The 26,439-nt window shown below is 58.1% G+C and overlaps 4 protein-coding genes across 7 annotated transcripts in view; all 4 read right to left on the reverse strand.

Annotated features, from left to right (window-relative positions):
- Plin4 (perilipin 4) overlaps window positions 1–4,611 on the reverse strand; it is a 9,681-nt gene extending 5,070 nt beyond the window's left edge. Inside the window, exons 1-6 of the mRNA XM_050125265.1 lie at window positions 4,529–4,611; window positions 2,867–3,107; window positions 2,680–2,739; window positions 2,459–2,591; window positions 1,784–1,842; window positions 185–557 (exon numbers count right to left, since the gene is read on the reverse strand). Of these exons, the coding sequence (XP_049981222.1) occupies window positions 185–557; window positions 1,784–1,842; window positions 2,459–2,591; window positions 2,680–2,739; window positions 2,867–3,107; window positions 4,529–4,611 (949 nt within the window). The remainder of the gene's footprint in view (window positions 1–184; window positions 558–1,783; window positions 1,843–2,458; window positions 2,592–2,679; window positions 2,740–2,866; window positions 3,108–4,528) is intronic.
- Window positions 4,516–10,965, reverse strand: Plin5 (perilipin 5). The gene is made up of 9 exons (XM_050125186.1): window positions 10,888–10,965; window positions 10,479–10,643; window positions 10,272–10,311; window positions 9,748–9,943; window positions 9,021–9,103; window positions 8,644–8,824; window positions 7,454–7,653; window positions 5,884–5,997; window positions 4,516–5,423 (listed from the first exon to the last, which is right to left on the reverse strand). The coding sequence occupies exons 2-9, from the start codon at window positions 10,520–10,522 to the stop codon at window positions 4,914–4,916; spliced, it is 1,368 nt and encodes a 455-aa protein (XP_049981143.1). The 5' UTR covers window positions 10,523–10,643; window positions 10,888–10,965; the 3' UTR covers window positions 4,516–4,913.
- Window positions 10,966–11,966: 1,001 nt separating this feature from the next.
- Window positions 11,967–14,110, reverse strand: Lrg1 (leucine rich alpha-2-glycoprotein 1). Its single transcript, XM_050125188.1, has 2 exons — window positions 13,965–14,110; window positions 11,967–13,145 (listed from the first exon to the last, which is right to left on the reverse strand). Exons 1-2 carry the CDS (start codon window positions 13,985–13,987, stop codon window positions 12,128–12,130), a joined length of 1,041 nt encoding a protein of 346 aa, XP_049981145.1. The 5' UTR covers window positions 13,988–14,110; the 3' UTR covers window positions 11,967–12,127.
- A 915-nt stretch (window positions 14,111–15,025) lies between these two features.
- The window catches only part of Sema6b (semaphorin 6B), a 17,463-nt gene continuing 6,049 nt past the window's right edge, over window positions 15,026–26,439 (reverse strand). Inside the window, exons 1-17 of one of the 4 annotated variants that reach the window (XM_050125170.1) lie at window positions 25,815–26,078; window positions 24,934–25,170; window positions 24,716–24,839; window positions 23,109–23,169; window positions 22,929–22,991; window positions 22,548–22,649; window positions 22,171–22,261; window positions 21,370–21,489; window positions 20,793–20,881; window positions 19,646–19,863; window positions 19,095–19,226; window positions 18,651–18,800; window positions 18,149–18,331; window positions 17,915–18,064; window positions 17,453–17,530; window positions 17,266–17,324; window positions 15,026–16,856 (exon numbers count right to left, since the gene is read on the reverse strand). In XM_050125170.1, the coding sequence (XP_049981127.1) occupies window positions 15,943–16,856; window positions 17,266–17,324; window positions 17,453–17,530; window positions 17,915–18,064; window positions 18,149–18,331; window positions 18,651–18,800; window positions 19,095–19,226; window positions 19,646–19,863; window positions 20,793–20,881; window positions 21,370–21,489; window positions 22,171–22,261; window positions 22,548–22,649; window positions 22,929–22,991; window positions 23,109–23,169; window positions 24,716–24,839; window positions 24,934–25,057 (2,658 nt within the window). In that variant the 5' untranslated portion in view covers window positions 25,058–25,170; window positions 25,815–26,078 and the 3' untranslated portion in view covers window positions 15,026–15,942. Of the gene's footprint in view, window positions 16,857–17,265; window positions 17,325–17,452; window positions 17,531–17,914; window positions 18,065–18,148; window positions 18,332–18,650; window positions 18,801–19,094; window positions 19,227–19,645; window positions 19,864–20,792; window positions 20,882–21,369; window positions 21,490–22,170; window positions 22,262–22,547; window positions 22,650–22,928; window positions 22,992–23,108; window positions 23,170–24,715; window positions 24,840–24,933; window positions 25,171–25,814; window positions 26,079–26,439 lie in introns of those variants that run through there. The other 3 variants (XM_050125171.1, XM_050125172.1, XM_050125173.1) reach the window with 3 other exon arrangements.

Consider the following 26,439-nt stretch of genomic DNA (forward strand, 5'->3'; position numbering starts at 1 on the left):
GTCACCGTGTCCTTGGTGCCCATGACCACAGATTTGGTGGTGTCTAGACCAGTCTGCACTGTCCCTTTGGCCACGTTCACGGACCCTGTGAGTCCTGTGGTCACCGTGTCCTTGGTGCCCATGACCACAGACTTGGCTGTGTCCAGACCTCCCTGGGCAGCCCCTTTGGCAACATTAATGGCACCTGTGAGTCCTGTGGTCACCGTGTCCTTGGTGCCCATCAGCACTTTCTTGCTGGTGTCCAGACCCGTCTTTACTGTCCCTTTGGCCATGTTTGCAGTCCCTGTGAGTCCTGTGGTCACCGTGTCCTTGGTGGTGCTAAGGACAGTCTTTGAGGTGTCCAGACCTCCCTGGACAAGACCTTTGGCCATCCCTACTGCTTCTGTCACGCCTCCGGACACTGCCTCCTTAGTGCCCACAAGGGCTGACTGGGTGGCGCCCAGGCCACCCTGGACCATTCCTTTTGCCATGTCTATGATGCCGGCCACCCCGGAGGAGAAGGCGTCTTTCCCAGCAGTCACACTGGAACTTCCCACATCCTTGTTCCCAGCCGTGGTCTAATGAAAAAGGACACAGGTCAACACTTCACAAAAGACCCTTTAGGGTGACTGCTGTCCACACCCTCTGTGCAGGTTTCTGGGACTTCCCACCTACCTTAGCCAAACATCCCACTGTCATCCAGCTTCAAAGTAATGTCTGGGGACTTGCTATAAAGATACTTTTCAGTTGGGCAGGTAATCCTGCCACGTAAGAAGCTGAGGTCAGAGGACTCAAGTCAAGGGCTGCCTAGCCACACTGAGACCTTGTCTCAACTAAAATGCAAGTTCGCAGAGACCCTATCAGTGTCCTCTGGGAACCATCTCCATGGGCCCGCGGCTGTTGTCACTTTGCTGCTGTTTGATGCCAGTCTCATGTAAACCCAAAATTAGCTATGTAGGAGGACTTGCTGGTATGTCAGCAGTATGCTGCCTGAGCAGCCTAGGGGACTCTGAGCACACCTGGAGACACTGTAGCTGTCCCAGCAGGAGAGGGTGGAGGCCCAGCCCAGCATGCAACCCACAGTATGGCCCAGTTAGCTCAGTGCTCACCTAGCATTCTGTAATGGCTTGAGTCCCCAGCGCTTCCTGCGCTTGTGTGATGGAAGGCACCAATGGTGTCTTACCTCCTCACTAGCCTGCTGTCCCCTAGAAAATACACTGCTGCCTGCTGGGGCTGACGCTGCAGCTCATGGTGGAGGACACAGCCTTCAATCCAACCTTTGAAAGGCTGAGGGAGGGAGGTCGGGAGCTCAAGGTCAGCCTCAGCTGTAGAATGAGGTACCAGCTAGCCTGGGCTACACGAGACCCTGTTTCAGATACAAAAATTCACCTCCTTCAAGGTTGGGTTAGTGGATGAAAGATTCAGAGGGACTGGCAGGAGGCCTTGGCTACCAGGGACGTATTTTGATTGAATCTACAGGGTTCAGTCCCACCATTTCTGGCCCAGATGGTGCTTTAAGGCAGTCACAGGAGTATGGGTGGGGTTTCTCAGTACCTGCCATGTGGTTTTGTGGGGTACAGCCCCTGGCTCCTTGAGGGGGAAGGGGAAGGCTAACATGTAAGTGCTAAACATTGAGCCGCAGGACTGTTGAGATCGTGTGCTCATTTTCCAGATGTAGAAACTGAGGCCCAGGGTAGAGAATGTGCTAGGGGCACCACCTCTCTTTGTCCTTTGAATCCCCATTCCACGGAAGGAGCTAGAACCCTCTAGACCTTCCTGTCCAAGGCCTACCGATCCTGCTCACCTGTTGAGACTGGAGCAGCCCCTCCGCACCCCTCGCCGTCTGCTGCAGGTCGGTGGCCACTGCAGAAATAGAACCAGTTCGGGAGTGAGGGGCGGGCCTCCAGCTGGAGCTTGTTGCCGTTGTGCAATTCCAGGCATGGCCCCAAAGGACAGGAATGTCCCAGCCTCAGGCCAGGGACAGCAGGAGGTGGCATCCACAGGCAGGAGCCAGGCCTAGCCTCCTTCCCCCTCCCTGCCAAAGATGGCTCTGGCCGCTGTGACACAGGGCTGTGGGAGGACTTTCTACGCTGGACAGCCACCCTGCAGCCTTGGGGCCCATGGAGCCTGCACTTGGTGAGTGGTGCCTTCCTGTCTGCACCATGGCCCCCAGCAGCCTGACACAGCTGTGTGGCCTTCCAGGCAACTAGTGGCCTGCTGCAAGCACCCCAGCTGAGTCCCCAGGACAGCTGCTGGCTCTCTCTGAGACTTTATTGTTGACACTCAGACAAGCAAAACACTCAGCCAGGTATCTGGTGCAAAGAGCAGAGGGGCTGAGGCGTATGTTGCCCAGTATTTGTGCCTCAGTTTCCTCATTGAATGAGATAATGCAGACACAAGGTCAGCAGGATTGCCGCAGGTCCCTCTAGGGCAGTCTGCATGGCTGCTCCGTTCCCACCACCTCCCTTGTGCCCCTCACCTGGCGACGGGGGGACAGGAGTCTCTGTAGGGTCTGGGACTGGTCCCACATCCTTTGTGGGGCTGTGACTGTGGGACACCAGGTTCCGGGCAGAGCTGAAGCCGGGCAGAGACCCAAAGAAACTGCTCAGGGTCTGTATGGGGTGGGTAGAGGCAGCGTGAATGGACACTGGGGTCACCTTCCCTGGGTCCCTGGTGGGGCCCCCCTCTCTGTTCTCTTACCTTGCCTTTGGATTTGGGGGGACCCCTGGTCCCATCTCCTGAAGCTGACATGATGGTGACCTGTGAAACTAGAAGTGGGCAGTTACATGGTGGGGGTCCCTCCTGAACTGTTCCCACTCTGGGCCCCATAAGCACCCCCTTCACCCACCTGGAGGCAGCAGTCGCTGAGTGACGCAGCTGGACTCACCTGGACAGTGCAAGGTCCCTCAGAGCAGGGCCGCTGCTGGCAGTGCCTCAGCTCCTGGTTCCCAGGCCTTATAGGGTCTGGGAGGGTGCAGGCTTGGCCGGCCCAGGCAGGCAGCCAGAGAACTGGGCGGGTGGGGGGGGGGCAGTCACGTGCCTTCTCTCCTGGGCCAATATGGACCCGGCCCAGCACCTTTTCCCTGCTCTCCACCTCGGCCCAAGTCACCTCTGCCCACGGTGGCCGCCTGTAGGCCCAGTGACTAACAGCCCAGCTAGGCTCCCTGAGGGACCACATGCACTCTGCCTCTACTTTTCTGAGATGGAACGCCTGATCAGGCACCACCTTTGGGGCTGAGTTCCCCCTTCCAGAGTCATCACTGGACTTCCTTGCCTCTGTCCTCACACTGTGCTCCTGGATCTGCCTTTAACACAGGAGGACCCTTTCTTGCCCCAGGGCCTTTGCACAGGCCATGCCCCTGCCTGCTATACCTCCCTCTAGATTCCCACACAGCCTAACCTGCCATCCTGTTTATCTCCTACACCAGGACAGTGCCTGGCACACATCAGACACTTAAGAAACATTTGTCTATAAATGGGGGCTATTAAAGGTGCATACACGTTTAAAATGAGGTCATACGTGATTAGTAGTCAACAAACACTACATTACCAGGCAGAAACAGGGTCTCCAAGGGAAGAGTGTCCTAAGGAGGGCAGTGACATGTCCCCCTACTGAAGGCACATGGCTGAAATGTAGAGCAGGAGGCACCCTGGGGGTGAGAACCCAACTTCGTGTCTGCCAAGTGGGCAGAGTGGCCACCACTCCCACCCTGGGCCTGGATCCGACCTCAGCTATGAGGCGATTAACTCTGGCACTGAGTGCGGGGAAGGGTTCCAGGCGGGGTGGGATGAGGGGCTGGCACCCCTGGGTCATTTCCTTGGAGCCTTGGTTGTGTTGGGCGACAGTTCTGGAATAGAAGTGGGTGCCCCCAGCTATTGCTCCTGAGGGCATGGGTGGGGGCGTTGCAGCCAGCTCCCTCTTGGGTCTCCAGCTAGCGCCTGCCCCTCCCCCAATCCACAAGGCTCCCTGGAGAAGGCAGCCTTGGGCACGGAGGGGAGGGTGTTCCTTTTGGACAAGATGGTCACTGGCAGGTAGGCAGAGAGGGGGTGCTGTTCTGAGAGCACTAGGGAGCTCTGGGGTTTCTGCAAGTGAAGTCCAGAAACACAATCCAGACTGGGTTTCAGGGAGGCCAGGGGCTGCCCTGACCCGGGAGCCAGAGGGGCAGGCAAGAATGTGGTGAGAAGCCAGGAGGGCCCTGTGGGACTATCTCGGCCTCCGCCCTGCTTCTGTTTCCCGCAACCCTACCCCAGTGTAGCCTGCCAGGTCCAGGGAGGAGGGGGAAGAGAGGCCATCTCTTAGCAACCCTCCTCCCCTCCCCCGGTCATACACATGCTTCCTCTCCTGCTGCCAAAAGGGTCCAAAAACTGATTTATACTATAGTATGAGTGGCTTCCACTTAGGTGTACTGAGGAGGTGACAGTTAACCTAAGCTCCTCCATGCAGCTCCCTAAGAAATGCGTTGACCCTGAACACTGGCTGGAAATTCCATCCCCACGACCGGAAAAGTCACACCTTGAAAAACCCCAGCACCTGAGTTACAAGACCCACCTCAGACCACACCAAACATGTTTATTCTGGACCATGAACAGCAAAGCAAGTGCGTCTCTGGCCCGGGAGGCCTGGATGGACATCTTGACACATTCCTCCCCACCCCGCCCAACACACACACACACACTGATGTCCCAGAACACCACGTGTTCCTCGGAGGCCAGGGCTGCATTTTTCTAACAGTCTTGCTAAGGATACAGCTCAAGCTTGCCTCAAATCTCAATCCTTTTGTCTCAGCTTCTCGAGTGCTGGCGTGATAGCTGTGTGCCAACTTTGAAGGCGGGGACAGGATAACAAGAGAGGGAGCGTGGCCTCCGTCGAGTCCACTGCCCGTCAGGGTAAATGCGGTCACGTAACCACCAGGGGGCAGCAGGGGCCTCGTTGGTCAGAAGTCCAGCTCTGGCATCAGTCTGTGCCTGGGAGGGCCACTCGGGGGTTCGGCCTGTTTCCGCGAGTCTGCGTGCTCGGCCTCCCAGGCCCTCTGCTGGGCCGGCCAGTCCATGTGCGCCCAGCGCGGGTCGGGGCCGCCCACCACCTCGTCCACGCAGGCGGCCAGGTCGGCCAGGGGCTCGGGCCGCTCCACCAGGACCGGTGCAAAGGGTCCCACAAGCCAGGGCAGGGGCACGGCTCGCAGGACCAAGTCCAGCAGCTCGTCCACGCAGGCGTGCGCCCGTGCCACCCGGCCCCGACCCTCGGCTAGAGCGGCGGGCGCCACGTCCTGCAAGCAGCGCGCATCGGCAAAGGCGGCCTGCAGGGCATCCACGCTTCGCTGCACCTCAGCCACCTTGGCCCGGGCACCGGGTGGCAGGCCCCGCACGCAGCCCGCCAGCGCGTCCACTGCGCTCTGAAGCTCCAGGGTCAGGCTGCGAGACAGGGCCAGCGTCTCCAGCTCCACCTGCAAGGGCCCCGCCTTAGTTTTCGCATGCATCTAATGCAGGGTTCTCCACCTGTAGGTCGCAATCCCATGGCTGTTGAAGGACCCTTTCACAGGGGTCCTGTATCAGATATTTACACTGCGATTATTAACAGTAGCAAAATTACAGCTATGGTGTAGCAGTGAATTTATTTTACGGTGGGGTCACCACAACATGTATCAAACAGTCGCAGCATTAGGAAGGCTGAGAACCAGACTAAATGGAAGCTTTGACCTGCTTCAGCTTCCCCATGAAATCTAATGTGAGGGCCTTGCTTCTTGCCTCAGTTTCCCCTATGAACAACAATGGAGGCTGCAGCTCTACCGTACTTTACCTCATTGGATACAAGAGTATGTGCTTTACCTCAGTTTCCTGAGAGCACTTGAGTCGGGGTCTCTGTCTGGTGCCTAAAGTGGGCCCCACCTTCCCGTGGCCCCTCACCTGGCTGTGTCTGCGCCCATTCTCCGGCCATGGAGTCCAGTCCCCCGACAGCTCCTGCACCTTTGGGGGATGGGGAGTGGGGATGGGGCTCACCCCACTCTGCATATGGTGGATCTGTGGTACAGGGACACCGGGAGTCAGAGTCAGGCTGGAGGTCTGGGGCGAGTGGGCCCACCCTAGCCTGCAGCAGCCCTTAGTGGGCACTGTCTGAACACAGCCAGTTGTTCATTCTGTTGGCCAGCAGGTCCCTCCCCCCTCTGCTCCTCTTGTCTGTCCAGTGTCACAGCCCGGTCCACAGCAGTCCCTGCTTTGCCCAGCATAGTCTCCCTCCCTCGCCTGCCGAAGGTGAATGGACACGCGGTGTGGGATATCAGTATTCAGTATGCAGCCAGGAAGAGGGGAGCAGATGACTGCTCCACTGTGGGTGGTCCTTCAGATGGGGCTCAGTGCGGACAAGGTGGGGCACACAAGCACAGATCCCTTCCCAGGATGCTCCAGTCTCACACCCACAGAGACAGGAAGTAGGAGGGTGGGAAGGGGGCGATGGGAGGACATGGAGTCAATATTGACAGGGCCAGAGCTTCTCTGCAGGGACAGCTGCAGGCCTGCCTGAGTGCTGGGATGACAAGGCCTGAGCCACCACACCCCAGTGATACCATACAGCGGGGGTTTGAAAGTGGGGTGATAATGCAAGATCCCGTGGCCCCACATGGCTGGTGAAACACGCAACTGTGGCCAGGTACACAGTGAGCTTTCTCAATAAGCATTTAGTAACCTGATGATGTCCAAACTGCCCCACCCGCCCCTGTGGGCATGGCTCAGTGCTGAGCACCCTCCCTCCCAGCCTGTGTGAAGTACCCGTCCCATTCCAGCACTGGCAATGGGGAGAATCTGGAGCACAGGAAGTAAGGACCACACGGGCACAGGGCGCAATATAGCATAGGACCCACTGCAAAGGCAGGGCAATCTAAGTGGGTACAAATACAGGATATGTGTGTTGTGGAATACTATTCAGGCAGGAAGAGGAGGGAGACTAACACCTGCTCCCACATTAATGCAAAAACTCAAACTTTGGGGTCGCATTCCCAGGAGGTTAAGGGCCCTGGGGCAGGGTGGAGCCTACTGTGAAGCTGTAGGAGGCAGAGGGGGGAGGGGGGTGGCAGGAACAGGAGGACAAAGACTGCTCACAGGTGCCCTCTGGTGTGTCCTCTATGAGGAGCATGTGTGTGTGTGTGCGTGTGGCGTGTGTGTGTGTGTGTGTGTGTGTGTGTGTGTGTGTGTGTGTGTAAAGAAGCGGGTGAGTGAACTGGGCAAGCGTTTTGGCGGCAGAGGCCCTATTAGCCTGGAGGAGTACAGGAGGGGGTTGGGGCAGAAAAATGCAGGAGACAGTTTGGGGTGAAGGCTGAGGTGAGATATGGGACCTAGGGTTATGTGTCAGGATGGGGTCTCTTCCTGAGCCTAGTAGACTCAGATCCCTGGGAGCCCCCCTCCCACCTACCCCGCCAGCAGGAACCCCGCCCCACCCCAGCGGGAACTCCCAAGCCTCCGACTACCATCCCTGCCTGCTCACCAACTCCAGGGTCTCCTGCAGCTGGGCCAGTGTATCCTGCGTGCGGTGTTTGCTCTGCCTCAGTTTCCCCAGAGAGTGTTCATAGGCCAGATGGCGGAGGCGCGCTGACAGGGATCCCAGTCGCACAAAGTAGCCCTGTTGTCGCCTCTGCTCCTCCAAAGAGCCCACTTCTGGGCCCTCGGCCTCGGCTGCCAGGGACGCTGGGGATGGGGACACCGGGGACTCTGCTCACCCACCGTCCAGAGCGTCCAGGTCCCCAGCTGTACAGTGTCCCCGTGTCACCATTGCCCCTCTTACTGACCAAGCCCTACAGAGTGAACATGTAGCCCAGGCTAGCTTCCAACCCACTATGTAGCCGAGGCTGACCTTGAGAGCTGGGGTGACAGGTGAGTGCTGCCACGGCAGTTCATGGGGTGCTGGGGATGGGAGCCGAGCTGGGCTTGTGTCCCAGCCCTGGCACCTGCGCTGTATATTCGAGGAAACTGAGGTAGATCAGTGGGGTGGCTCAGTGATGGTGGAAGGACTCCTGGAGGTATCCTCCAACCTCCTGTGCCTGCCGTGCCACACTTGCTTGCACACACACTGTTTTTTGTGTGTGTGTGTGTGTGTGTGTTTGTTTTTGTGGTTTTGTTTTATCAAGACAGGGTTTCTCTGTTTTACTTTAGAGCCTGTCCTGGAACTCGCTCTGTAGTCCAGGCTGTCCTCGAACTCACAGAGATCCGCCTGCCTCTGCCTCCCGAGTGCTGGGATTAAAGGTGTGCGCCACCGCCATCCAGCACACATACACTTTTAAGCTGAAGTATTTTAGCAGTCCTGAGGCAGACCCAAGACTTGAACCCAGGTTTTCTACCAAACAGCCAGGTCCAGTGGTGCACGCCTGTCATTCCAGCACTTGGAATGCAGAGGCAGGGTGGCCATGAGTTCAGGGCCAGCCTCGGCTACAGAGTGAAACCCTGTCTCAAAACAACAGCAACAGACGACATGAAATAAATCCATACATCCGCAAGCCAGATAAAGCCGTTTTCAGGGCCACTATATGCTGCAAAAGCCCTGTGTGTCCTTGGGATGTCCAGGTGTCTGATTTTCTGGGTGCAGAGTGAAGGGAGCGATCCGACCTGGGCTCGAGTTCCAGGTTTCCCTGTGCAGAGCGTTGCAACCTCAGGCAAGCCCCAGCCCTCTCCGGTCAGTACCTAGCTCCTCCTCAGTCATGGGCAGGAAGTGGTCCACCAGTTCCTCCGACTTGCCCAGCACCATGTCCATGGCCTGGCTCATGGAACGCCTCAGCTCCCCGCTCCAGCGCCGGCCCCGCTGGGCCAGGCCCACCACACCTGTGACACTGTGGGCCACTGCGTCCTTGGCTGAGCTCACCACCTGTGGGGAAGGTGTCATTCTGGGCACTGTGGGCTTGCGGCTCCATTTACCCCTACCTAGTCCTGGGAACGGAGATCTTCCTAGTTCTGTACCTCAGTTATGTGGCCCTGAAGTAGGGTGTACCTCCTACACATCTGCTCCTTTCCCCTTCTTGACCCTCAGGGGAGGGTCCCCTAGGCCTGGTCATTTCTAGTACCGTGTCCGACGGTTGCTGCAGAAACGGTAGCTTCTCTTCCAGTTTGTCCAGTCCCCTGCAGGCAAGATTGTTCACAGTGGCCACTGAAGAGAGAGGGGAGCCATGGAGGACTGAAGGGCTGTGGCAGAAGTGCCTGCTCCCCACCCCACAGGTACAAGAGAGGTCACAGAGGGGCCCTGGCTAGGGGAACATGGCAGATGCAGGGAAGAGGACCGGAGGCATTCAAGCTATTGAGCCCTGTCTCCTAGTCCCCTACTGGGTCCCTTGGCAAGCTGGGCGCTCAGAGTCTTGGGAACAACAGAGGAGTTGGGGACCCTCTTCAGTCACACAGTCGGCGGCCAAGGGGCTCTTGTCCCCCTGGTCAGGTGGGTGCCCTGAGCCAGCGACCCAGCCTTTGGAGACAAGGAAGGTGTAGGAAGGTGGGAACAAACAGAAGAGACAGAGTTGGGGACCCAAGAGGGAGTCTAGACTGACTACATGTGGATTTGATCCCAGCCCTTGCAACATCTGGGAGTGGTGGCACATGCCTATCATCCCATCACTCAGGAGGCTGAGGCAGGAGGATTGCTGTGCATTCTATGCCAACCTGGGCCACAGAGCAAAACTCTGAGTCAGAAAAATGAAAAAAAAAAGGGGGGGGAGGTGGTGTACATGGAGGGACACCTGGTTCTGGATTGGTAAAGAGAGATCAAGGTAGGGACTGGAGGGCACGACTCCTCAGACTCACACTGAGGCTGCAGGTGCTCCAGCAGCGGCTGTGCATGGTCCAGGGCGCAGGTGGTCACACTGCACACACAGTGCTCAGCAAGGCGGCATGCTGATCCCAGCAGCGGGTGCTTGTCCTTGGCCGCGTTGTAAGCACCGGACACGGCCGTGCACGTGGCCCTGATGAGGGGTAAGGCCACTACACGCTTCACCACGTTCTGCAGGAACCAGTGACATCAGGCCCCGGTCCCACCGGGGGCAGAAGGCAGGTTGCTGCCCCCCCCACCTCGTGCTGCACAGCAGGGCACCTCTCAGTGCTCCTGGGATCAGCTGGATGATGACCTCTAGGACAGAAACCTGACCATTGGGGCCTCAGTTTCCCCATAGGTTGTAATTGTGGGTGGTGTGTACCCTGAGTTTGGCGACACCAGCTACGAGAAGAGAGCTGGACCTGGTGTCTCACTGCTAGCGCCTCCCACAAGGGATGTGAGGGGACCCAGCCCTGAATCCCCCCTCAGAGGCACTCCCCCTTTCCCAGCCCCTCACCTGCTGGTCCGTCTCCTCCTGAACTGTCTCATCGGACATCCTGGGAAGACAGGACACACACAGAGAGGACCCCTGAGAGTTAGCCCTGTAGGATGTCCTGAGGTGCATAAGTAAGGCATGCACAGTATATAATAAAGCTCTATGGCTTTGTGGGGGGCGGGGCGTGGGCCCGGAGGAGACGTGGCTCAGTTCAGATTCCATTATTACCTGCGGTGTGGCGTTTGACTGGAGTCTTCACCTCTCTGGTCCATTTCCAGACCTACACACCAACTCCACTTGCTGAGTGGAGGCAGCGGCCGCAGAATCAGGTGCCTTTGACAGGCAGGTAAATTGAGGCACAGGCTACACGTGGAGCTTCGAGGTCACCCTCAGCTGTCCAGGGTGACAGGGACGCTGACATTAGGGCTTGCATGCGCCCTGCACCTCCCCACCATGGCCGTCCCACTGTCCTCTGCGCCTGGGCCCCGCCCAACTGGGTCCTGGGCCGGGGCCCACTGGGCCAAGGGTCCCGCCACCTGCCACGCCTGTGGCTCCGCGCATGCGCGCCCCGCCCCCTCTGGCTCCCCCGCTGGCAAGGTCCGGGTGTTGGGGGGGGCAGTGCCTAGTGCGCCCTCACCTGGGTACAGAGCAGACCCCGCTGGTGTTCCCGAAGCCCCCACCCGAGTCAGTCCGTCGCGCCCTTATAGCAGCTCTGGGCGGGGCCTCCGGGAGCAGACCAATGAGGCGCCGGGGTGTGTCTCGTCCCTCGTCCCCACCCCACCCCCCACCCCGTGGCCATAGCGACCAGAAACGCTGGTGTCCCTGTCCGGTCACCATATCTGACCTCCGGCTAGGATCGAGGCCTTTCTTACTCTTGACTTTCGTATGTACGCTTGTTTTTCTGAGTCAGAGTCTCACTCTGTAGCCCAGGATAGCCTGGGCTCACTGAGGCTCCCCAGACCTGCTTCATTATTATTATTATTATTATTGTTGTTGTTGTTGTTGTTGTTATCTGTAGGTCGGTCTCTCATTGTGCATCGCCGGGTCCTGAGGAGGCCAGAGAGGGCAACGGCCGCCTGTGACTGCAGTGACAGGTGACTGAGCCATCGTGTGGTCGCTGGCACTCGAACCCTGGCTGGAGCCCTTCGCCACTCTACGATCTCTGCAGTTTAATCCTGAGAGCAGCAGATCCTGTCTGCTCTGACCCCACTTTACAGATCAGCAAACTGAGGCTCCAGACTTAACCCACTCTCCTCAGCTTCCTCTGCAGGACTGTCACCCCCGCGCCAGGCGGCAGAAGCAGGAGAATCATGAGCTCAGGGCATCCTAGGCTACATAACAAGTTTGAAGCCAGCCTGGGCAACATGAGACCTTGTCTTAAAAGAAAAAAAGATGAACGGTGGTGGAGTACGACAATAATCCCAGTAGAGGCAACCCCCCCCCCCCCCCCCCGCCAGGAGGCAAAGGAAGGCGGATCTCTGAGTTCGAGGCCAGCCTGGTCTACAGAGCAAGTACTGGTCAAGCCTGGGCTACACAGTGAAAAGGGTCTGGAGAGCAGCCTCAGTCAGTAAAGTGCTTGCCACGGAAGCCTGAAGACCTGAGTCAGAATTCCCAGCAGACACACTGTGGGCGGAGGGAACCGGCTCCTGCAAGTAGCACTCTGACCTCCACAAGCTCGCTGCGGTGCACGCGCTTAAAATAAATCTAAAACAACAGGAAACGTTGAGCCGGTTTTACTAACTGCTTTGGTGACTGGTGACCCCTGACAGGGTGGCCTGGAGTGCGGCAGAGGGAGAGTGCAGACAGCGAAGAGCTCGGAGGGGGTCAGGGAACTTCAATCCCTGAGATAATGGGGAGCCTGCGCCCCAGTCACCAGCCTACGGGGACCCCAGCTCCTCCACATCCAGCAATCGCCGTCCCCTCAGGGCCTCGGGCCCCGCGCAGCGCGTGTCGTTCTGCGAGAACATCTTGTGTCTGTTGGCGTGCAGCCAGCGACACAGGTCCCGCAGGTCCTCGTCGCAGACCCAGGGGTTGTGCGACACGTCGAAGCCGTCCTGCATGTCGCGGGCCGGCCTCCCCAGCGACGCCAACAGGCCGTGGGGCGTACTGGATAGAAAGTTGTTGGACAGATCCAACATATCCAGTTGCCGGAGGCCCCGGAAGGCGCCGGCCGCCACCGAGGCCAGCCGATTGTAGCTCAGGAACAGGACGCGCAGAAAGGGCTGGGGCGCGAGCAGGTCGTCCCCCAGCCTCCGCAGCCGGTTTCCTTCCAAGTGCAGGCGCTGCAGCCGCGTGGGGCCCCGCAGGAGGCCGGCGGGCAGAGTCTCCAGCAGGTTGTGGCCCAGGTCCAGGGTGCTCAGGGCGCGCAGGCCAGTGAGGAACCCGGCGGGCAGCGCGCGCAGTTGGTTCCCCGCCAGGTCCAGGTGGCCCAGGGCGCGCAGGCCCCACAGCCACCGCGCGCTCGCGTCCCGCAGCCGGTTGTCCCGCAGGACCAGGGTGCGCAGGGCGACCGAGGTGAGGAAGAGCCCCAGGGGCAGGCGGCGAAGCTCGTTGCGGGTCAGGTCCAGGACGCGCAGACCGGGCACGGGTGCCAGCAGCCCTGGGGACAGCGCCTGGAGGCGGTTGCTGGAGAGGTGCAGCTCCCGCAGGCGCCGACACGCTCGCAGGGCGGCGGCGGGCAGCTGCGTCAAGTTGGAGAATTCCACAGAAAGATGGACAGTATCAGCCGGGAGGGGACTCGGGAACTCGGTGGCATCGTGGCACGTGACGGTGGTGCCCTCAGCTGACGGCAGTACCACGCATTCCTTGAGGCTGGACACAATGCCCTGGGCTGAAGTCACCAAGAGGGCCAGGAGGAGCAAGATTCTGGGTAGGCGGGTGTTGAGGTCCTGGGGGCTGCGGTCAGGGAACCATGGTGAAAATATATCCCCTTATCCCCCGTGGCCACCATGCTAGACTGAGACGATAAAGGCCTCACGGTTTGTTTCCTGCGTCTATTTTTGTCCTTTAGCTAGGTTGAGCTCATTGGCAGAGCTAGCGAACTCCTATTCATCCGGCAAAGCCTCAGTCACACTGTTTTCATTCTCACCTACTGCCTCCCCTCTGCTTCCAGAAGCAGCCCTTGTCCAACAGCACTATATCACTTAAGTTGCTTGAGTTCCTGGGTCTGACCCCTACACACTCCCAACCCACCCCTATCCCTAACAGATGATCAGTTATTAATTACTCCCAGCCCAGCTCCCTTGTTAATTCTAATCTGGTATGTATCCTGGGTCTATTCCTAGCCCCCTCCAGAAGTCAGTGGACTTCTGCTCATCCTGCAAAGCCCCAGCCTCAATGTCCAGCTTTCATCAACCCTTCTCTGTCATTCTCAGAAAGGCAGAAGCTCCCAGATTGGGCTCCTCCTTTCTGTCCAGTCCCGGTTTGGGTTGTGGCCATCACTGGGTACTCCAGGAGAACTCAGAGTCCAGGTGAACAGAGTCCATCTGTAGTCAGGCCTGGCTAAGTCCTACCACAGCCCTGGAGCTCTGGGTCTGCCCTACTGCAGTGGAGTGGAGGTGACCATGGCCTCGGGCCTTGCTAGGCACCTCCCCTATGCCTGCTCACGAGGCCTCTGGGTGTCTGTGTCTTCAATAACAGCCTGCAAGCCTGCTTCTGTCCCGGCAATGTCCCCATGGCTCTGCCTGGCCTGGGCACAGGCCAGGGGAGACCTACCTCCCTCCTTGCCAAGAGGCCATGGCTGCTCTTCTGTGTCCCTCTGAGTCTGTTCTTGTGGCCCCAGGCAGGTGGCTTTATACAGTCCCCACCCCACCTCAGTGCACAGCAGGAAAGAGCCTGGGGACAGGTCAGCATTGCTACACCCCTTCCTGGCAGTGGCCGCTACTTCCTGCCCCTTCCTGGAAGGCCTTTCTCCAGCTTTAACTTCCTGGTCTAGGGACTAGTCCCACCCAGTGTCTCCAGGACTGAGCCCCCATCTCTCCCACCATGCGATTTGGGGAGGGAGGTTGCTACGTGACCTGGCCCTGGCTGCTCCTTACAGCAGGAAGAGCGTTGGGAAAACTCTCTGGTCGAATACCTGGCACGCTGTGTTTTCTTTCTATGCTTCTTTAAGGCACTGAGCAAGAAGCAGGGCCTGGTTCTGAATTCGAGCTCCTACACAATGTCCTAAAGCAGGTGGTTAGGGTCCCAGGACTCAGTTTCCCCACCTGCACAGCGGACAGTCTTCAAGAAAGCCTCTGATGACTGCATGTATCCAAAGCTCAGCGTGTGCAGGCGTCTGCTGTGAAGACTGTATCAAACACAAAAACTACAACAGCGAAATCCATTTCGAGGCTATGAATTTGCCTTTGAGGACAACTCTGGCTGTGTGACAGGCACACACACTCGCAGAGGCCACAGGTCAATGCTAAGCTTTCTCTTAGCTCTCACCTACCGAGACTGGACTAGGCTGACAGAGAATCCCAGAGATCTTCTTGTCTCGTCCTCCCCAACACTACAGTCACAATCACTGGGTGTGCACACCACCACGGCGGGGTTTTTCTGGGAGCTAAAGTCCTCACGCTGCCACGGCAGGTGTTTTACCCACGCAGCCATCTGTCCGGCGCTTAGCAAGTTCCTCGGTGTTATTAGTTTCCCAGGTCTTCACAGGTCTCCCTGACCTCTCCTCCCAGCCTGGGCTCTGAGAGGCTAAACCCCCATTTGCCTGTGAGCCCGACTAAGAGCAGGTGTTCCCAGTCACTCACCCCAGAAAACAGAGCTGACCCAGAGTCGAGGGGGCCGGTGGATGTAAACAGTTTTATTGACGGGGATAGGGCTGGGGAGGGTCCTGAACTCAGCTGGCCACGTGGCATGCATGGTCAGCTGGCGGTCAAAGAGGGGACGTCACAAGGGGGGGGCGGGTGGCATGGGCCTCTCTGACCACCCCAGGGCTGTATTTACAGGGGGGTCTGCCCACCTCCACCCCCCTAAGACCCCCACAAGCCCTTTAGAAGCAGGTTCCCCCATCTCCCAGCCTGGACTGCAGGTCCACTCTGCAGAAGCAGGATTTGAACTCCAAACCGGCACCTCGGAGGCCCCCTCCCCCGGGATTTTCTCCAGAAGTCCCAGCATTGGCTCAGCCAACGCCAGGGTCTCTGAGGGCGCCACCACCCACATTCTGAGTCGCACACACGCACACCCACGGCGGCCCTGTCTCACACACACGCACACACACATTTCTGTCCCTGGTCCTTGCACACGAACAGACCATGCACACAGACACACACCCACACACACAAGGACCCGGGACCGGGGAGGGGGGTCCCTTCTGCGGAGGATGAGTTGAGGCGGGAAGGCTCATATCTGCAGCTCTGCCTCCCCTCACCCCACGTCCTCACCCCCCACCCCGGCTGCCACCCCAAGAACGGGGCTGTGCAATTTCTTAGAAAAAAAAAACTCAAAATAAACAAAAAAAAATCAAAGTCTATGCGCAGAAGGTCAAAGGTCGGCCTCCTCCCGCCCACCCCGGGGCTTCATGTCCTGAATCCTCCGAAATGGAGGGGGCTCTTGTGCTTCCCTGTGGCAAGGGGACCCCCACACATGTGGGTGGGGGACGGACGCACCCCACTCGGAGCCGGTGGGGCCCGGTGACCTGAGCTCGCGCCCCTCCCCGCCCCGGTCGCTGTAGTTGGCACCGTCGAGGCGTCCACCCGGCCTAGGGCACGGGAGGTGCAGTCCGCTCACCTGCCCCGCAGGGCAGCAGGTGCGTCGAGTCCGCGGGTGGGTGGCGGCGGGGACGGTGACCTCCGGGCCGGGCCTCGCCGCTGTTGAACGTGTGCGTGCGCCTCAGGGCTGCTGCGGGGGGCCCGTGGGGACCCGGCCTCCGCAGGCTGCTGGTCGCGGGTGGGCTCCAGGGCCCGGGCAGGCCGTCGCCCGATGGGTCCAAGGGGCCCGTGGGTGCGGACACCACCCGCCGGCGGTCCGGGCTGGGGTGTGGCGTGAGCGGAAAGTCGCCGGGGTGCGAGGCCCGGCCGGGTCTAGGGGCGCAGAGGCGACCGTCAGGGCCCGGCTCCGCCGGCACCGGGGGCTGCTCAGGGGCGCGGGCGGGCGCCAGCAACAACAAGGAGGTGGAGGCCGAGGCCGACAGCAGAGCGTGGCTGTGGTCCCAGGCTCGCGGCCCCAGGGAGTGGGCGTGCGGGTGCGGCGTGGGCAAGCGCTTCTGGGGCAGAGGCGTCTGCTCCGGGGTGGGCAGTAGCCCGGAGTCCAGGTCGTGAGGGCCACCATGCAGCAGTGTTGTCTTCGTCCAGCCGTTCTGCATGAGCGGGGCGAGCAGGGCCTCCGGGGGACCCCCGGGTCCGCCGCCGGCTCCTCCGCGGCCCCCGGGCCCTGTCCCCCTGCGCTCGCCCAGCCGGCTCACGCTCAGCACTGCCTCTCCGCCGCCGTGCGCCAGGATGGCCTCCTTGTCCTTGCGCCGGGCCAGCTCCCGCCGCTCGCGGAGACCCACGAACCAGCCCACGCTGAAGCCAGACACCACGGCGCCCACCACGAACGCCGCCACCGAGGACGTCACCAGCAGGTTCACTGACACCAGTCCTGCACGCTCATCCGAGAGGCTGGCGCGCAAGAGTCCTGGGGACAGAAGGTGGCAGTGGGGTCCCAGCTTGAAAGCCAGTCTGTCTGTGCTAGACAGGCACTGAGTCACATGCCCATTTTGGGGGGGTTCCACCCTGACCAAGCCCCCAGTTTATCGCTGGGGGTTTAGACCCGGGCTCTACTCCGACCACACCCCCAGGCATGAGCTTTAAGTCTGGGCCACGCCCCTTGTCCGTGTTTTTTCTGGAGTCCGTACCTTTTCCTCATCTCCCAATCAGGCGGATCTCATTTTCATCCCTCCCTGCAGTCGCCACCAGAGGGCGCCCAGGAGCACAGAGTCACTGTAACTGCCCAAAGCCTTCCAAGCGCTCCTACCTCCCTCACCCCCAGACACAAGTCTTCAGCTTGTGTCAAAACACACAGGGGAGTCCCTTTCCCAGCTTACCTGAGCAGTCCCCTAAACCTGAGGTGCTGGCCCCGGACACATCTTGCTCAAACGTGGCACTGAGGTGGGGGAATGGGACAGAAGTAGACTTAGCAGAGAACCCTTTGCACCCAGCATGGCACAGGGAGGGGGAACGTGGACCGTGGATGCTCAGATGCGCCCCCCCCCATGTCCTCCTTCCCCGTACCTGGTTCCTGGTCTGAGGAAAATGCAGGAGCCATCGGGGGCCCACCCGCAGTATGGATCCTGGCTGCCAATACAGTTCCTGTGATAGAGCATGGAACAGCTGCTTAGGGGACCTGGGCCATGTGCCCTCCCAGTCATACAGCTAGGGTTGACTCAGAGTGAGTCTTGGAGGCCGGGGCTACTTCCTCTCCCTTTGACACACAAGAAAGCAGAGGCTAAGGTGTGAAGTATGGCGCTGGGCTGGGCTGGCGTCTGAGCCCACACAGTCTGTCCTCCCTGCAAACAGCCACACAGTCTGCCCACTGCTCCTCCAACACGGGCTCCATCTTGCCCCGGGGCCTTTGCACGGCTGTGTGTGCTGCCCAGTTCACCCCTCCATAAACCAAAGCTTTTCAGTGACATCTGGCTGTCTTCTCTGCCATCGCCTCCCACCCTGTACCAGTCTTGGGGATGGGGCACTTACTTCATGCACCCCGAGTGGAGCTGGCAGCGGGCGACAGGCACACGGACCACGCAGCGGGGGAAGGCCGCCAGCAGGCCACCTGAGGCTGTGTCCAGCTCCAGGCTTAACAGTCGCTGCCCCCACTCACCACCACTGCCAGATCGTCCACACCTGGGCACACAGGGTGGTGAGTGAGGATGGTGTGCCACCCTGGCATCCAGCCGGCTGCTCCCACCTCCCTGGTTATCCCCAGACCTGTCGGGTCGGTAGGTTTCAAACTCCTCCAGGAAGACACTGGGCCCGGTGGTCCCTGAGACACTGGCATTGGGCCTCACGAGGAATTTGAGGACAGTGCCCACCTCGGAGCCAAGGAAGACTATTGTCTGATTGCCCCATGGGCCCGCACCCACGTCCACAGCCACTCGGGTCAGCTGGTGCCTAGAACACAAGATGGAGTTGGAGGTCAGGTTGGCCCCGAAGCCCTGCAGGCCTCCCACCCCAGGTATCAGGCATCTCCTAAATTGAGGGGTGTAGGAGTAGTTATACAGATACACACTGACAGTTACACAATGATGCACACGACACTAAGAAGCCATGCTCTGGCCTGCCTTGGGCCCTCTGCATAGGTTGTGTCCCCAGCTCCCTACCCCTGGGCATTTGCATGAGCCAGCATATCCTTCAATCAATGAAGGCCCTTGACGGAGACCCATGCCCCCTCCCCAATGCCATCCCGAACTACCCCCTCCCCAGCACTGACCGCATCAGAGTCCTCACAATCCAGGGAGCATGGCCCAGAGAAGGTACCGCTTCGTCCATCAGTGGGTGGGTCTTCACGAAGTTGAGGATCTCATCGGGCAGGGCGCTGGAGGCGTTGTACTGCATACCGGGGGCTGCGCAGCACCCGGGCCTGGGGAGGACAGAAGAAGGGGAGTCAAGGAGGGTTCGGAGTACCTGGGGTCCAGCTTGAATGGCTCCCCACTCCGACTCCAACCCTCTAAACTTTTTGGAGCTTCAGGACCTCTGCATTCTGATCTGCTTTGACCTGAGGCCTCACACAGGCGGTGCCCTCCTCCTCCCCAAGGCCTTTGCCTGGCTTATCCCTTGACAAATGAAGGTCGCTGACCTCGACTAAGGCCCAGCGACCCTCTGGTGTTCATTCTCCCTCCATCATCTCCTCTCCCAAGCTGACCGTCACTGTCACCTGGGCCGTGGCACTTGGTCTTCAGGTACTGGTGTCCAGATAGACTCCGGGGACTTCTGCTCTCGGAAGCGGCCTTCAAACACAGCAGCCACTTGGTTCATGTCAAAGGCGCAGACAGCTGAGCCAGGGATGCTGTGGAGGAGGAGAGAGACACTGCTGAGCCAGGTGGGGATGGAGCAACACAAGCCTCCCGAACACTCCCAGGGCCTTTGCACCTGTTCAGTTCCCTCCACAGCTTCCTTGACTGTCTATGTTCCAGCCTCGTCTGCTGACCTCTCTCGCAGACCAGCACATAGCCTCTGAATCTTCATCTATCCTGGTTCCCTCTTCCATGCCCCAGTGTCCCTTCTTCAGGAGCCCTTCCCGCCATGTCCCATGGGACCACAGGACTCTGGGTGTTTCTTTTTTTCCTTGGCCCCAGCTTGGCATGGAGGTTTCCTGGAACCGATGCCACCCAACACAGGACTCAGAATGTTTTCTGGGTGAATGTGCAAACCCGGGGATTCTGCTCACCAAACACCCCTAGTGGGCGCCTTGTGGCATTGGCTGACCTGTTGCTGGGGGTGGAGAAGACAGCAAGGATCACCGGCCGGCCACCCAGGCTTACTACACCAGTCACAGCCTGCAGTACGTTGAAGTAGAAGTGTGAGTCCCCAGGCACGGAGCAGTTGAGCCGGGCCTTCAGGAAAGAAGTCCACTGCTTCTCCAGCACCCGTGGGGAGCCACCCACATCATTCTTGCACACACGGGCCACGCGGGATACCACCACCTGGACAAGTATCAGGAACAACGTGAGTCAGCATGATGTAGAAACAGCTGCTGCAGGGCTGGAAAGATGGCTCAGAGGTTAAGAGCACTGCCTCCTCTTCCAAAGGTCCTGAGTTCAATTCCCAGCAACCACATGGTGGCTCACAACCATCTGTAATGGGGTCTGGTGCCCTCTTCTGGCCTGCAGCATACACACAGACAGAATATTGTATACATAATAAATAAATAAATTAAAAAAAAAAAGAAATAGCTGCTGCAAGCCAAGCAGGACAGAGGGAACCTTTGTTATACGAACTAGAGGGGACCTGCCACATGGGATGCCGGACACCAGGGATCTTGATGGCACAGGTGACAAAGCAAGAGATAAATTGATGGGTGGGTGAGTGGGTGTGTGGGTGGAAGGACTGATGGGTGGACAGACGGATGGTGGGTGGGAGGGTGGGTGGACGGACGGACGGGTGGACGGATGGACGGGTGGGTGGGTGGATGGATGGGTGGGTGGGTGGGTGGACGGATGGGTGGACAGATGGACGGATGGATGGGTGGATGGTCGGACAGGTGGGTGGATGGATGGGTGGATTGTAGCTGACTCAGGTTACTGCTTCCTTGAAGGACTGAAGAATAGATAGTATGGTTTGTGGTCTTGTGTCAGTGAGACAGAGAGTGTTGAGGGATGGATGGCAGCCAAAGCTGTGGGGTCACATGACACCAGTGTCTCCAACACTCCTCTCTACAAAGATTTCAAACTCTATAGTTACTCGCTAAATGTCTTCCAGTCTCAGAGGCCTGGGCCTTGCTGGAGGGGACACTATAAAGACTGGGCCCTCTGACCCAGGTGGATTCCATAGTTAGATCTCTTGTCCACCTTCCCTGATGTGAGCTTCTCAACTCAGTGTCCCCTGCCCAGGCATCCCAAGGGTATTTTGTCACCTTTTCCAGGTAGTTAAACTCCATGGCGATTTCCCGGAAGAAGAAATAGACATGACTTCCCCACTCCACGGCATGCACAAAGTAGGGCTCTGTGGAGAAGAATCGGGGTCCAGCCTGAGTCGTCAGGAAGGGGCTCTGGGGTCAGAATGTCACCAGCGCACACTGTGAGCTGTGCCTTTTATTATAAAGAGGGGGCTTAGAGTTGCCACTTAGTCAAAATGACTTCACTTTAACTCTTTTTGGGTGAGTGGGGTCATAACTCAAAAAAATCACTGTGTCTATGCTCCCTAAACTAACTGTGCTGTTTTATGACCTATGTCCTCCCTATTTGGTGGAGAACTAGGCCCCAGGGTCTGCTCTCCTGTCCTTCCTTGAGGATCCTCAGCCACCCACTTCTAGCATGTTCTGCTTTACATGAAAATCTTCATCTGGTTTCATCTTTAAAAAGATCAACAGACTACAAAAACGGAGATCCCAGTCCCTCTGCTCCTGATCTCCTCTGGGTCTCGTCCTTGTTAGGGAATGTCAGGTAAATGCCACATCTACAAGGCTTACACTCTGTTCTTAAGGGTCTCACCTTTGAACCACTTGGAGTCATGCTTCACTGTGCGCAGAGTGGGCCGGTCCCCGAGGCTGCGGTAGATGACGGCGTCGATGGCTAAGAAGTCAGTCACCGTGGCTGTGAAGAGCATCCCATCTGGATACAGGGGACCAGAGTGCGAGAGGAGCAGATGGGGGTTAGACTGAGAAGGACCAGAGAGAAGCCAGGCATGGTGGCACACTCCTGATCCCAGCACAGGGGAGCCAGAGGCGGGTGAATCTATGAGTTCAGGGCTAGTCTGGTCTACAGGGCGAGTTCCAGGACAGCCAGGCTACACAGTGAGCCCCTGTCTTGAAAAACAAGAAGAAGGAGGAGGAGAAGGAGGAGAGGAAGGGAGGAGGAGGGGAGGAGAGGAGGAGGACGAGGAGGAGGGGAGGAGGAAGACATGGAGGAGGAGGGAGGAGGAGGAGGGGAGGGGAGGAGGAGGAGGGGAGGAGGAGGGGAGGAGGGGGGGAGGAGGAGGAGGAAGAAGAAGGAATAAGAAGAAGAAGAAGAGGAGGAGGAGGAGGCCCAGAAGGGGGTGGGGCAACAACTAGAATGTCAGCCTAATGTGGCCTGTGACCAGGCTGAGACTGGAACCCATCATGATCCCAGGCTGAGTCTTGGCCCCAGGTTCAGTTTCTTCCTCTATGCTCAGCCTAGCCACCATCCTGACCTTGACTCTGACTGTGTCTAGAGTCTGTCTGTCCATTTCCCAGCTGCCTCCGAGTGACCAAGACTTTAGGAAAGGAAAGTGCCTCTCTTCGGGCTGGATGGGCCAACGCAGGAATCGCTCACCTGAGAAGAGGGCGACATTGGCATGCTTGGGGTCGTAGGGGCAGCGGGCCATGCCGCTGATGTTGTCCCCGAGAGGCTGCAGCGTGTCCATCTGCATGGAGGATGGAGTCTGAGCAATGGCTGTCACCCTGCCTGGCAGCTCCTGGCTTCCCCACTCCCCCACTCCAGAAAAACCCTCGCTTCATCCTGGATTACTGTGTGACACGGGCCAGTCAATACTCAGTTTGCTGGTATGTGAATGGCTGGAGCCTATTGTCTTGCAGGGAAAGGGGAAAATGCCGGCAGGCCTCGCGTAAGGATATGTGTGGCTGGGAGGAAACCCTGGGCACGTGGAGGTGAAGCAGACCCCTTAGGGGCTCGGAAGGGCTGAGACTCACACTGTAATTGGCGCAGATGGGGTTAAATGCGTTGGAGCCGCACACGAAGAGCGTGGACTCGTCACGAAGCAGGAGCACCTTGACGAAGTTCCGACACTCGCCCTGGGGTGGAGAGGGAGGAAGGAGGCATGAAGGGTGTCATCTGGTCCCTGTGAATATGGCTAGGGCTGGGAAGTCAGCCGAGGCTGACCTAAGGTTTGGGGTTACGTGATGGGATGAAGGTTGGGCATGTTCTGGGTAGACGGGGAGAGGCAACTGAAGCGTCCCACCTTCAGGGAAACCATCAGGAGGTGGGAAGAACCTCCCTGAGCCTGGCCAGGAGAGGATGGGGCCCAGGAGGGCAGGGTGGGCTAGGCCACAGCCGGGCCAGGTCCCTCTAACCTCTTGCTTGCCCTTCATCCGACACACATTGATGTCACTGGGATTGGAGCGCCAGGTCAGCTTCTGCCGACACAAAGAAAGTGGGGTGAGGTGATGTGGCCCTCAGCACCCCTCAGATCCCTCCTCTCAGCCGAGTTCCACCTCCCCCTCTTGGAGCCCCGGTACTGGCGCCTTCCTCACCCTCTGGTACCGCAGCTCTGTGGATGTGGACGGTTCCAGCTCTACCTGGTACAGGTTGTCTCTATAGGAAGAGCATGGTCTGTGAGATTGGGGGACCCCACCACCATCAGTCCTACCACAATACACATCTGGCACCCACGCCGTCCTTGGCCCAATTTGCGGTTTCTGCCTTTGAAATCTATGCCATATCCACCCCTTTCTCAGGGCTGGAGAGATGGCTCAGTGGTTAAGAGCATTGCCTGCTCTTCCAAAGGTCCTGAGTTCAATTCCCAGCAACCACCTGGTGGCTCACAACCATCTGTAATGAGGTCTGGTGCCCTCTTCTGGCCTGCAGGCATACATGCAGACAGAATATTGGATACATAATAAATAAATAAATACATACATACACACCCCTTTCTCACTCCCAGCACGCTGCCACCTCCTCCAGCCCCTAAACTTGACAGCTTGGTCACATCCAGGGCTCAGTGCCAACATGCCACCAGGAGGCGCCTGTGAGCCCCGAGTCCACTCCCTCTGCCAAGCCCCGAGTTCCCCTCTATCACTCTCTCTAGGCACCCAGTAAATTGTGCCCAGACATTGTCCCCAACTGTCATACCCAAGTCAACTGTAGGCTAATCCCCTTAAAACTCAGAGTTAAGGATCTGGAGAGATGCCTCAGGAGTTAAGAGCACTGGCTGCTCTTCCAGAGGACCTGAATTCAATTCCCAGAACCCACATGGCAGCTCACAAATGTCTGTAGCTCCAGTTCCAGGGGACCTGACACCCTCACATGCAGGCAAAACACCAACACACATAAAATAAAAATAGGTAGCTGGGCGGTGGTGGCGCACGCCTTTAATTCCGGCACTTGGGAGGCAGAGGCAGACAGATCTCTGAGTTCGAGGTCAGCCTATTCTACAAGAGCTAGTTCCAGGACAGGTTCCAAAGCTGCCAGAAAAACCCTGTCTTGAAAAACCATTAATTAAAAAAAAAAAAAAAAAAAAAAGAACTCAGACTTAAGGCAAGTGATCTCTGTGAGTTCGAGGCCAGCCTACAGAACGAGTTCCAGAACAGACAGGAGTACACATAGAAACCCTGTCTTAACAGCAACAACAAAACCAAACAAAAATCTCAGGCTCAGGCGAAAGCGCCCTCAGACAGCACTCGGTAATCTGAACGCTGGCGTTTGCTCCGAAGATGGCTGCAAAGCCAATTCCTGGCCCTGAGCGGAGGGGAGGAGACCCGCCCCCACAGGTCGTCCACGGCACCGTGTGTGCACCTTGTGCACTTTTACATAAACACATCACGTACGTCACTCACGTATGTCACACAGACACAAGCACAAAGTAAAATGTAAACTGGGTGATGGCGGCGCATGCCTTTCATCCCAGCACTCAAGAGGCAGAGGCAGGCGGATCTCTGAGTTCCAGGACAGCCAGGGCTACCCAGAGAAACCCCGTCTCACACAAACAAAGCCACCCAGCATTCAGCACCCTTGAACTTAGTGCTCAATAGTCTTACAACTAGTTCAGCACCCTTGAAACTCAGCATTCAGCACCACAGGTAACAAGCCCATCACGCACCCCCTCCACTGTGCTGTCGCAGACGCCCAAACACTTGCGTACCTGTCCCCGATGAACAGTGTCCTGTTAACGCGTAGCACCCGCTGGATGTTGAGGTCCTCGGCACCCTCCGCCGGGCTCAGACGACCAGGCCCGCTGCCCACGAACACGGGGTAGTGGCTCAGGTCTAGGGGAGGGCGTGAAAGGAGGACGCACTTGGAAACAAGATCCCGCCCACCTGGGACCCCGACACGCCCCACCCGTCGATTTCCTAGACTCACAGTCCCTGGGGGCCACGCTGAGTGGAGGTGGTTCTTCCGGAAAGAGACCGTGAGCGACCCCCAGGAGCAGCAGCAGGAGCAGCAGCAGGGCTGGGCAGGGAGGGGGCGCTCGCGGGGTCCGCATGGCGAGGACCAGGTGGCCACAGGTGACACCTGCAAGTCAGGACTGGGGTGAGTGGCGCGGTCTGCAGTTCCAGAAGAAGCCGGTAGGGGGCGCGCGAGACCCTTCCTCTCAGACTAAAAGTGAAAACATTGATAATAATAAGGACGCTCAGACGTTGTTTAATTAACAAGCGACTTTACGACCACATGTGAGTAAAAATCTCAGGAAATAGCTGCAAACGAAAATGCATTAGGTAATTAAAAATTAATCACGAGAATTACAATAATGGATATTATCTTAAAACATGCGCTTTAGAATCCAATTTAAAAAAGCATTTAAAAATATCATTCAAATTAAAACACGAAATGGCTGTGAGCCTGGCGTCGATGCGCAGGCCTGTCACATCAACCCCGGAGAGGCTGAGGCAGGAGCATCATTAGGTCTAGGCCAGCCTGGGCTTAACAGCAAAACCCCTTGATAAAACCAAATCGCCACAAAATTAAAATAAAGAGGGACATGATTTTAAATGCAAAGGATGAACAAAACATAAGAGAATTAAAAGCCCATGGTGCTTTTTAAACCACAGCATAAGCGATGGGGTCCCGGAACATCCCACGAGACAGGGCCTGGTGTCCCTGGTGAACTTGACTTTCTGTTCCCTTGGGCCAATTCCTCTTGCTCTCATCCATAACTGAGGAATCCTGAGGTATGTGAGTTCACACAAGGAACCCCAGCCCTCCAAAACTGGGGATCCCGGGGCATGGCGGCACCTCCCTACCAGAAAGGGGTGCAGTCCAGGTCCCAGGCACCCCTCATGGGACTCTCGGCAGCTTCATCAATCTTCGGCCAGCTCTGGGCCTCAGTTTTCCTCATTCAGGCTGCAGAGATTTCTCCCAGCCCTCCCTCCCCTCGCGAACTTGTGTCTTGGGGATCTGGAGCCCCAGTAGGTGGGGGCTATGGAGGGAACATCAGTCCCAGAACACAGGGCTCTAACGTTCAGGGCCAAAAAAACAGGAAGACCTTGCGTGGCTTCCTCTCCCTGACCCTGGCTTCCAGGATTTGTGACTCAGAGGACGCGTGTCCTCGGACACGGGCCTACTTCCTCATGAGCTTCCTACAGGGCTCCTCCCTGCGCTGCCCCCTCTACCCACCCCATGACCCCAGACTGCAGGAGGCTTATCTCAGCACTTTGGCCGCCCTGACCCGTGGCTACGGCCCCAGCCCCTCATTGGGGATTCTAGGCGGGGCTCCACCCCTGACCACGCCCCCGGCCCCCTCACTGGGGAATTCTAGGTCTGATTCTGTAGCTCTGGACTCAGAGTTCAGGGAACACAACCACAGGAGTAGCAATGGGGAGTTCTGTTTTCAACAAAAGTCCCTGTCCCCCAGAATAAGATGGAATA

This window comes from Alexandromys fortis, unplaced genomic scaffold (genome assembly GCF_014885135.2).
Source record: "Alexandromys fortis isolate MF-2015 unplaced genomic scaffold, M_Fortis_MF-2015_v1.1 scaffold_243, whole genome shotgun sequence".
Taxonomy (NCBI): domain Eukaryota; kingdom Metazoa; phylum Chordata; class Mammalia; order Rodentia; family Cricetidae; genus Alexandromys; species Alexandromys fortis.

Excerpts from the sequence above, each read along its gene's own strand:
- Plin5 (XM_050125186.1), bottom strand. The coding sequence starts at position 10,522 with ATGGACCAGAGAGGTGAAGACTCCAGTCAAACGCCACACCGCAG. Across the intron at positions 8,825-9,020 it reads TGCAGCAACCGTCGGACACG|GTGGTGAGCTCAGCCAAGGA; the intron begins GTACTAGAAATG and ends CCTTCCCCACAG. Across the intron at positions 5,998-7,453 it reads TGCAGGAGACCCTGGAGTTG|ATCCACCATATGCAGAGTGG; the intron begins GTGAGCAGGCAG and ends CCTGTACCACAG.
- Lrg1 (XM_050125188.1), bottom strand. The coding sequence starts at position 13,987 with ATGGCCTCTTGGCAAGGAGGGAG. Across the intron at positions 13,146-13,964 it reads GCCTCTTGGCAAGGAGGGAG|CCCCCAGGACCTCAACACCC; the intron begins GTAGGTCTCCCC and ends CCCTGACCGCAG.